We start from the raw sequence: 11,419 nt of genomic DNA on the forward strand, positions 1-11,419 counted from the left end.
GGTGGCTGATTTTTTGGGGAAAGATGTATGTTATGCAAGTAAATGGTGGGGACAGTATCACAACTCCATTTTAACAGCCAAAGGAAAGACCAAAAATCCCCAGTATTTTATGGCATTTGGGGTACTTTTAGTTTCTCTCTGCCACAACCTGAAGTGCCAAGACAGAAAATGAAATAACATGCATTACAGCAAGTCATAACTTCAAAAAAAGTTTCCATTCAAATTTGTTTTTTGGAAATATGTGAAGAATTCTTTTGTGAAAAGAAGAGTAAGACTTCTTTTTTCCACAGAGTGATTCATCCTTTCTACATGTATTTAGAAGTCCAAGCTCAACAGTGAAAACATTATGACTCAGTGGACCCTTCAGTGCCTTCAGGGAAATTATATTTTCCAAGTCTTATCGCTGATTCCAGACCGCATCTTCACAACCGTCATTCCACTTACATAAGAGACAAGCTTTGTTTATAGAGATAGGCAAAAAGATAAAAGGGTGAAAAAAAAAAATGTTATCCCAGAAAAAGGGTATTTATGACTACAAACTCAGGTAGCTAAATGCTATTCTATTCCACTACTTGATTCTCTGAAAAAACTGTTAATGCAAAAAGTGAACATTTCTTGCTCCTGCTCCTGCTCCTCCTCCTCGCTGTTTGGTTTGGTTTGTTTGTTTACGGGGTTTGTTTTTTTTGACAATCTTAAAGGAAAAATTATTGTGCATTACAAAAGTAGATGTATTTGTGGATTTTCAGGGATTTGAACAGGGTAGAATAGAATTGCATTTAGGTGCCTAAGTCAACTCAGACATGTATTAGATGCAATAGAATGTAGTTCTAACTTATTCCCTTGACGCAAACAAGGGAAAAAAGGGTACTATGTCATCAGATACCCTTGGAAAACTAAATCATTAAAGAAATGTAATCCCACAGCATCACTGCAAGCTGTAAAAAGGTTGCTGTTCTTAGTGCTGAATATTTACAGTTAAAAAAACAAAACAAAAACCTACACAGCTACACTATTTCTTTGATGAGTCATAACCATCTTCCTCTTACATTGGTTAGAATGAAACACTGGTTTGCTGTTCAGGGTAAGAGCTTTTGTTTAAAAGTTTAAAACTCATGCATCACTAGTCCCATGCTTATTTTTTTTGGAGCATACATTTAATAAAACCTACATAAAAGTCTATTTAAGGCAGGGTGGCAGGAGGCCCTGTTAAGGGTCCTTTGGCACAAGTGCTACTGCTGCAGCCTGATGAAACCAATCCACATACCTCATATGGAGCCAGAGGAGGACAGGGCTGCAGCAACAACCCCTCATGCAGACAGGAGCACATAATCTTGCTGCAGCCCTTCCTGGTCCAGCCCTGCACACTCCTCCCAGAAACAGAGGTACATAAGACCCTTCTACTTGGCAGCAGTGGTGGCAGGATTCCCCAGTTGAAAACTATGGAAATACCCTGAGACCAGTATAACAGTGGTTCTCAGTTAGGGGACTATAACATTCATAAAATGAATGGTGAGGTGCCTTCAATCTAAAAAGGTTGAGAACCACTGATTTAAGGCAGTGGTTGAGAAGCACTGATTTGTAGATGATGTATTTTATTGGATGAACTGGACCATAACAGTTACAACATCACCCAAACCTGGATGGTAACGGCTACATCATCACTCAAATGACCTGGAGAAGAATGCACTGCATTCAAAAGCTTGTCTAAGTCTATCCCAAACACGAAGTTGGTCCAATAAGAGGTATCACCCATAACAATCCTTGCCTCTCTCATATTTCCTGGACCACCAAGATGACAACATCACTGAAACACTACCACATCTATTTAAGCCTGTAACAGGACTGGCATACTGGTGGTGGCCATCACACTCCCTCATGGTGACTCAGCTCCTGTACCACTCAATCTCTAAGGTACCCTCCCTTTGCACGTACCTTGATCTTGTTAATAAAACTTGGAAAGGGAGGCTGCCCAACGGTCTTAGTGTGAGCTATAACCTGTATTCTTTACCTGCAGTTCCCTCTCAGAACTCGCTGTTCCCAACCAGTTCTTCTGGTTGAGTAGGCCCTCTTGGCCCACACGTGTCCACAAGGGCACCCATTGCCTTATGGGATAATCATGGCCTCCAACCTCCCCTGTAGCCCATGCCTCACAGATGTACTGATCAAACAATCAGTGATACCTACACCCCAGTCTTTCATCCAAAAATCTACACCTTTTCAGTCTCTTGTCAATCTCCACCCCTCCTGGAGCTTTCTCCAGCCCATCCTTGCCCCAACCCTTCCTGGGCTGTGGGCCCCTCACCCTGGCTCTGCCCTACTTAGGGCACTGGGCTCTCTGTAGCCCCTTTTCTGCCTGTTTCCTTACCCCCCCATACCCTTCCTTCCCCCAGGGATCTGGGCTCTCACTAGTCTTGTCTTTGTCCTTCCTAGGCTGTGGGTCCTTGAGTCACATGGCTAAACTACTACTTGCCCTACCCCTTCCTCACCACCAGCAGACTCAAGCCTCATGCACCTTACTGGCACCATTGGGACCTCCTGACCACCCCTACAATCCCAAACCCAATCATCTGGTTAAGCTCCAATCAAAACATAAGCTCCTCAGCTATAACGTAATTCTGTAAGCACACTGGATCTCTTCTGGAATCCCCATCCATCCTAAATCTAATCCCCCTGCCATCCCTTATCTTCTTACTGACAACTCTCAGGGATCCCAAGCTCTCTATTGGACTCTTATCAGCAGGCATCTTACAGCAGAGCTCCTTCCACTCCAGCCTCCAGGGCCAGCCTGACTGCTTATGCTCCAACTCTAGTTTATATGCCAGCCGAGTCTTACTCCTTTACAATCAGGTGAGTCTCTGGGCTATTTGCAGTTGTCCTTCAAAAAGTTTTGCTTATTGGCCTTCAGGGTAGCCTATAGCAGCAGACAGTTGTAGTCTTGCCTTATTTCACACACAAGACTCTTGTCTTGTATTGGTCACAGGAAACTGCTAGCCCTGTAGGAGGCTTCTTGCTGCTCACACAGGTTAATCTAGTATTGTACTACTGCTGTGCCACTAGCACAGCAATATGCACTTCCCATTTATGGGCTCTGGCTGCCTATTCTTTTATGGCTAGTCCCAGTCTTGACTGCCTGAGCACAGTTTGCCCCTGTTTTCCTCTTTATGAGCTACAGGAGTCATAGGCTCTCTGTTATGGTGCTGGTCCATATCTGATCAGCTTATTTCTCACATAAATTTTGGCTTTATTTTTCAGAATCAAACCTTCTCCCTATCTCCTATATGTCTAGTTGCCAGTAAAGGGGTGAGCGTTTGAGAGCTACCCAAAGTAGTTGCTTTCTATCTTAGCCTTGTCATGTCTCTTCTTTCTTTGAAAAACCTGCTTTTATTTAAAGGAATGAGGAAACATCAGTATATAGCAACAATCAGATGAAACAGGCCAGTTCTGCACCCTGAGCAGTAGCAACACATAGTGCAGGAGTAACGGCTGGAGATTCACTGCTGCAAGGGGAAATGTGGTTGGGATTTTGATGCTTCACCCCACTACTGTGATAATTGGCATCCAAATTGCTATCGCCATTTTTTTTGTTGTTTTAACTGGCTGCACATATCACCAAGTTTATCAGTTGCACAGTTTTTGTTAACCTCTACAAGACCCTCACAATGAGTCCTATGTTGGAGGAATGAAGGGGCGTACATCCCACAAAGACATTGGTGCGATAATCCCTCTATTTAGGAGTTATCAAAGGAGGGGAGGTGTTGGGACCCAGAGGCCTTCAAGCCTGTGTTTGAAATTTCTGCTTAGCTCAAGCTAGGTGCTTAGTTTGAATTGTGATTGAAACATGCAACCAGTAAAAGGAGCTGTTGGAAAAATACTGTCCCTTAAAACAAATCAGGAAACTGGCTAACTACATTGAATAAATATAACCTGGGCGAAAAAGGAACAGTCATAGAAACACCTACCCCCACCTAAGAATGAAAAGATTACCTCAAAATAGAAAAAGTCCAGTTAAAGGTAACCGTATTTGACAAACAGAAGCAAGATTATTAATATGCATTAGGAGGAAGACTGAAGCTAATTTTATGTATTAAGAAATGCAAGCCATACAGTATATAAAGAGCGGTGAGAGATTGTACCCTCTGGAACACTCCTGATGAAAGCCTGAAGAGATCCTGTCACCAATCCAAGATCTTGTCTTCCCATCACACATGGGAAACAGGAGCCCTGGACAAGACTTTATGGTTTGATCAACCAGTGAAGTTGCATTCGCAGCATTACAGGATGGTAAACATCTGCTTTAACTAGCTGCAAACCTAAAATTTTTAATTGCTAACACTGCTTCAGTTCTAATTAGAGTTGTACCTGTTACGGTTCAATAAACTTCCCTTTAGTGTAGAACAACCGTATCTTAGGCTTCTTGTCTAGTATAAGATCCATTATAACATCATAGGGATGCAACAATGTCACCTTTTTTAGTCACTGACATGTTTGTCAAGCAGCCACTTAAACACACATTCTTAGATGCAAAAAAAGAGGAGATGACACCTCTCACAGCTGCTAACTAGGGGTGCGTGAAGCGAGCCCTATTCAATTCAGATTCGGCCCAAATCAAGGTCAGTGATTTGATTTGTTGATTCAGATCACTGTTCCTGATTCAATTCAGCCAAATCTGAATATTCAATGTTGATTCGGCGAATCAGCAATTCAGACAGACACAGCTTTAAAAGTTTTTTCTACATACCTCAAGGTACCAGCACAGCTTGTGAATGCTGTGATGCTAGGGCACATGATGCATCCCACAGGAGTGCGGGAGGGCCCTCCATGTGCTCGGTGGCGAACTCAGAAGTGGACTGGAAGTACTTCCAGTCCACTTCTGGGTCCGCCAGGGAATGCCATGGATCAGCCATGGGGGGACCCCAGGTGCTCCTCCCAGGCCCAGGAAGCACCAGTCACCAAGCTGGGGGGGAGAGGGGGGGGTCCCAGCTCACTCCCAGGTGGACCGGAAGTGGACCAGAAGTGCTTCTGGTCCTTTTCAGGTCTGCTGCCAAGCACACTTGGGACCCCTCTATGCTTGGGAGCTCCTGTGTCCCATAAGCCCCAGCACTGCAGTATTGATAAGCCGCCTCCTACCTAAAGGTTTGTAAAAAATACACTTAAACCTGTGTCTATGTCTGAATCTCCAAATCTTTCCCAATCTCTCCAAATCAATTTGGAGGGTTCCGATTCAATTCAGAGAGATTAAAGGGTCCTCTGGGGAATAGGAGAGTGAGGCCCTCAGATCCATTCCAGCCCTCCTGCTTGCTTACCCATTGTTATATTACTGATAACGATGATGTTGAAATAGAAAGGGAAGGATTCTATATAAAAAAGAAACTGATAAAACAAGGATTACTAAGGTTTGAGATAAAATACTTAAGTTGTGACATGATTGAAAGGTTTATGATTGGTCAATTTTATATCCTTTTTTTCTGAATAGTCATCTATAGTTGTGTGTGAGGGATGGTAAAATACCATTTTTTTTTTAACCCTGCAATAGACTATACTTTTTGCCCTTCTTCCTGGGAATATTTTTGCCTTCCTTTTGCCACAAAAAGCTTTTGAAGGTTTACAATTTAATTTTAACATATATTAAAGATGGTATTATTATTACCAAACAGTTCCAGAGATGATAGGTCCTTGGCTGCTTTCTGCTTTGACATAAGTATGAAACAAACATAAAACATACACAACAGTGTAGCAGCAACCACTGTATTTGTATTAAAACAACTGTGTGAGACAGTTGATAGATTCTTTTGAGGCTTCATAACACTAACTAGTCCATTACTGTTACCAAGAAAGTTTAAGAATTAAAATAAGGATCACACAATACAAAACCATCAATGAAGCACGGACATCATGGCAAAATGTTCATGAAAGATTATGCTAATAGCTATTGCATTATTTAACTTATAAAATCAAAATAAGATAGTATGAATTTATCTTTTATAATAAATACCAGAGCTGTCTAACTTCAAAACAGTCATGAGCCCCAGGCTACTTATTGCATAGGTTGCATGCTACAGGGGATGCATACCACATGGGCTCCCTGAGCTCTGCTCTGTGTATGCAGTGTGAGCCCCTCACTGCCATGTGATCTGGTTGAGCCCTCTCCCCTGTCACTGCCACATGGGCAAAACAAGCCCACCTGTTAGTGCTCTTTCTGGGCAGCAAGCTCAATGGGCCCATGCTGTCCTGCCACAGAAACCCTGGCCACTACAGCAGCAGGAGCAATTGAAGGAATAGTGGCTGGGCAAGAGCCTATGCGCTACACTTCAATCCCTTATAGGACACATGTGGCCTATGGCCTGCCCGTTGAACAGCCTTGATATATACCTTTTTATTTTGCTGAATTCCTTTCACACCATAGTATTGCATATAACTTGACAATTTATTCTCATGGAGACAAATTCTGGGCTTTGGATTTCAAATAAAACTGAAGGCAATTAAACCAAAAAAGGACTATCTGCAACAGAAACCTAAAGTGCTTTCACAACCGCAACACAGCTATGCAAGCAGATTATTCTTGGCAAAACAATAAGTAATCTAGAGGGAGACAGGTACATGGGGACTACAGATAGAGCAGTTGTAAATGCTAAACATATGCCCCACTAACCCCACCCCAGAACACTTCAATTCTTGTGGAGTATGAAATCCAAGGGCATCCATCAAAGCAATATCAAAGTGCTCCACTGACTCCCCACCTTTCCTCTACCAGCTCTAGCTTTTCAGATGAACCTGTTTCTTGAAGTCAGGCTTAGCATCTATGTGTGCTATGCTAATCAACTCTTGTTTGTGAAAGGAGTTATCTGTTCCTCTCTTCTCACCCTCCATCTTTTAATATCTGACAGTTTAGTCTGGCAGATAATAGAATTATAAAATAAAACCAAGCACAGAGATTTAGGGACATCATTTCTTCTAAGCCTGTTAAAATAATCTTCTGTAGAAAAGTTTCCTAGAGGGGCCTAATTATTGTGTTGCATTTTTTCTCACATAGGTGCATTTCATCCTCTCTACAATCCTCTCCTTCCCCTCCCATAAACAATGGAAACAAATGCATACTTCTTTTTTGCCAAAGTACTGTTCCATACAAATAGTGATCCACAGTATACAGAGAACTTTTCATAGCCCTCAAGGAAGGAAGGAGGAAGGAAGGAAGTCAGTCAGGTGTGCAAGTAATGATTCATATTTAGCATAGATCATCCACTTAGAGGAGGATAAAATGCTTCCATCTCAGACTGTCCCATCACTTCTACATTAGCTCTCCTATACATTTCAGGTATCCTTATGTTGGGCAGCAAAAGAAAATAAGAGCTCTTTCCAGAGTCAATGATATGTTAACGAAGTTAAAAAAACAACATTCTGCTCTCCAGACTATACATTTCTTTCAAGTTGTCTAGATAACTAGTTCCCAACCAACTGATAGTGGGACATAGAGCAACAAGTCATTTAACAGGGAAGCATTGAATGCACCAGCTTTGCTTGATGAATTTTCTGTTTGAACATTTGTTGTTTTAGCGCTACTCATCATCAAATCATTTAACAATAATGGTTTACCTCAAAAACTTCTTCATCAAGAATTCTGGTTCCAAAGACGGCGATGCCATTGGTGTCAACAATTGCTTGGTCACTTCTCTCAAGTGGTTTTGTGGTTCTCTTTTTACAGTCAACAATCATGGTAACAGTTTTCTTCTCTACACTGATTGCTACCCGATGCCACCTAGCAAAGGAAAACAACACTTCTGTAAACCCCTTAAAAACAACCAAACCACTGTATCAAGAAAAGTGCATGTGAAACTGTCATCCAATTAAAAAATGCATACTGAACTATATGACTTTCCTTTTTTCATAATTTACCCTCCCTTTTAGGGACTAACGTTTCCATAGGAAGTACTTTCAAGAAGTTTTTCTATAGCTAGCATACAAAATAAAAATGAAATTTTATCTTAAAACTAAAATAAAATGTGTTTACACATGTCTGAATGGAGATGCATTTACTCCTGATCCAATAAAACAATTAAGCATGTACTTTAAATTCCTATGTTCCAATCCAGTTCCCATTGGAGTCAGTAAACATAGTCTAATAAACGTCAGTGAGAATGTGTCACACCTACAACTAGTAGAATTAGCTGCAAAGAAGTCCTTAAGTGTTTTGATGGACAAAGCCTTCCAGCAGAAGTCACGTATAAAATACCAATTTTTAATAAGTAGGGTGATACCTCAATTTTGTAATGCAAATAATCCAATACCTACATTTACTGAAAAGCAACAAAACCCCAGCTTTTCAAAAATTACAAATGTAGTATTTTTGTTAAATTCAATCCACAATACCTACAACACGTTAGCACAATTCATCATACTAAAATTATGCAGTGGAGCAATTTAAGATTTTTTTTTCCCCTTTAAAAGTTCTATACAGGTTTCCCTCACTTTATGTGGGTTCTGTAAGTGCGAAATCGCTCTTATGCGATGACCCTTTTTATACCAAAAATTCGTTATATGCGAGGTAAATTCACTTTTATGCGATCAGTGTGGTGGAAGCCTGCAGTCAGCTGCTTTGTATGGTGGATTGTGGGAGTGGCACAAACCAAAATACAGTCTGCTGTATGGATCTGTGCTCCTCGCTCATTGTCTGTGACGTGTTTCTATAGTTGCCATCCCCATTATGGTAACATTCACCACAACCCTGTGCTTGTGAGTACTGTTTGCTGTTGGTGAGTACCAAAACTGTCTTGTAAAAATGGTAGAAATGGGTCTGAGGGTCAGTACAGTCAAGATCTTGGAACGTATCCCTATTTGTTACATTGTAAAGTGGGTTCCCTATATGCGAATTGGAGTTATGCACCATTTTCCAGGAACACCTGTGTAGAATAAAGTGAGGGAAACCTGTATATGTAACATTTTGCTTTATGAGAGACATAAGAAATAGGAAATATTCCTTCACACTCTCTCAGATATCTTATGTGATACCTAGAGATGTATGTGCTGTTTTAAGTCTATACATTAGAGCTAGATCCAAAGCTCACTGAAGTCAGTGGAAAGACTCCAATTGACTTTAATAGGCTTCAGATCAAGCTATCTTTCTCTGAATGTTTTGCTAATATAAGAACTTTATTCAGTGCATACACAACAGAGATATATGAACTCTTTACTATATGTTATTAGATTAATTAACTTCCTGTCTTATTATTTATGGAGGTTCTGTGGACAGACTTCAATTTTTATTAATTCGTTAGTCATTAAAATTATTTGATGAATGTTTTGTATGGGTTGGTTATGAACAATTCACTCTGGTCAAGGCTTTTCTATTTGCAGTTTGTTCTGTGTGCTCTGTGATTAGGTACCTATGTAATACAATATCATTTTTCCTGCCTATTTGAACTAATTGCAAACCTTACAAGATGTTTTAAAAGATGAATGCACAAGCATTTTCAGCATTAAGAGTTTTGCAAATGCATATATACACAGTAACATGGGCATTTTTTTCTGCAAGTATTCTTTCAAAAAGATTTGTTTCTACAACATTCAAAAAATGCACAATAAAAGTTGTAAATAGTGTTAAACTGACATATTTTTATTAAACCTATTTATCAATATTTTGCAGGGTTTTCCTAGCTGTCATTTATACTATTAATTTATTGTCATGATAAAAGACATGGACCAGTTTAATAAGTACATTTCTAATGACCAACTAAACAACTGTAAGCAATGGATACTAGATGAGACAGTGAACACATGACCACATATCTGATTGCTATGGGCAAGGAATGTCACAGAAAATATGTGGAACTAGTGAGATGCAAGATGACGTCTAGAAACAAATGACTTCAGCTGGCATTTGTAGGCACAAAGGGTGTCCAAAGCAGGGAGACAGTTTGTACTGTGGTTACAAAAGGCTTTTAAATATTAAAAGGAATGCCATGAAGTTAATAGAATCTGACTGCTAACCAGTGCTACTTAGCCAGGATTTAAATGTTTTGTTTCCTTTGTCTGGAAATAAGTTGTTCTAATTGTGAAAGCAAACCGTCGAGCTAGCCTCAGGCACATAAGACTGATTAGACTTAAAAACCTCACACACACATATTAAGAAAAAGAAGTGTTGCACATGTTTATAATAAATGCAATATACAACTGGATAACAGTCAGTCCAGTAGCTCCCTTGCAGTTATTACATTTCATATCAAACACAGTTTATTTTAGACTTACTTGCCATCTGCAATGTTGACTGTCCTAAAAAGAGGATAATCTTCTGGGGTAGGTTTCCCATGTTGATCTTCATACAGGAAGACAGGGGATCTACCAACTTCCATACCTACTTGCTGAATACCCTGTTCATTGTAGATAGATAAAATGAAGGATTGGATCCCCTTCTTAGGTTTCACGGTCAATAATATTGAAAAATCTTCAGGGAAGCTTGCACCTAAGAAGAAAGCGACAGTGTTACAAAGATGTAACTATTTCTTGGACATTTATGTTTTTCTAGTAATGGAGAGATTGAAGTTTTCTAAATCTTGGATTTTTTTCTGTCCAAATAGCTATGTTAGTTTTTGGGGTTTTTTATTAAAGTCCTTTCTTTTCCAAACTGTACAGGCTTTTTAGTCTTCTAGTTCTCATTTTTCTTCCCAAATGTCTTGACATCTTAAATCATCACAGAAGCTTAAATCATTAAGGCATTGAATATTTATGTGTGCATAAAATAGCTTGATAGCAGTTCCATATGCATTACTTTTCTGTTGTTCCTTTTCTAAAAATTGGAGAAAGTATCCTACTATACATAATAAGGGTGGCATGCAGAGAAGTCGCATTATATTCCATATATTACTTCTTCCCTTAACGCAAAGCTTAATTGGGGTAGATGTCCAGGGTAGATGTTCTCTATTAAGCTTTGTTCAGAGGAATGCAGATGAATTGAGCAATAAACTTGCATGTGACAAATTGTGCAGACATTATTTCTGAGACAATTTCATGAGTAACTTATTTTAAAAAAAGCAAAGCAGATACCTATTTATATGTAATAGAAACTTCAAGCCACTTTATTTTATTTTTTCCTGGACAACTTCTCTTTGAAGTACAGGCCAGAAGTCAATCATTGTTTTAAGTTCTACAACTCAGAAAATAAAGAGAGGATATATTGCTTAAGTGAGGAAATTGCAAAAGATGGATGCATATGATGGAAAAAGTGCTCCAAAGTATTAAGCGGTTATTCTGACACTCCTTTTACTGAAAAACACCCTGAACAAATTCTTGCCCAGTGTCCAAAGACCAATTAAGTGAACTTTGTCAAGAAATCCATATGGCAATTGATTAGTGGAAAACTCTCCAGTCTGGAACCAAGAGTAGAGATCATTCATGCAGCCTTTTTTCAGATACTACTGTGGACAGCTGT

At 39.7% G+C, this 11,419-nt stretch overlaps 1 protein-coding gene across 2 annotated transcripts in view; it reads right to left on the bottom strand.

The window, feature by feature from the left end:
- COL11A1 (collagen type XI alpha 1 chain) overlaps positions 1-11,419 on the bottom strand; it is a 334,641-nt gene that overhangs the window by 264,756 nt on the left and 58,466 nt on the right. For both annotated transcript variants that reach the window (XM_019501723.1, XM_019501722.1), the window contains exons 3-4: positions 10,240-10,453; positions 7,591-7,753 (exon numbers count right to left, since the gene is read on the bottom strand). In XM_019501723.1, the coding sequence (XP_019357268.1) occupies positions 7,591-7,753; positions 10,240-10,453 (377 nt within the window). The remainder of the gene's footprint in view (positions 1-7,590; positions 7,754-10,239; positions 10,454-11,419) is intronic.

This window comes from Gavialis gangeticus, unplaced genomic scaffold, assembly GCF_001723915.1.
Source record: "Gavialis gangeticus isolate Ggan-Ray unplaced genomic scaffold, GavGan_comp1, whole genome shotgun sequence".
NCBI classification, from domain to species: domain Eukaryota; kingdom Metazoa; phylum Chordata; order Crocodylia; family Gavialidae; genus Gavialis; species Gavialis gangeticus.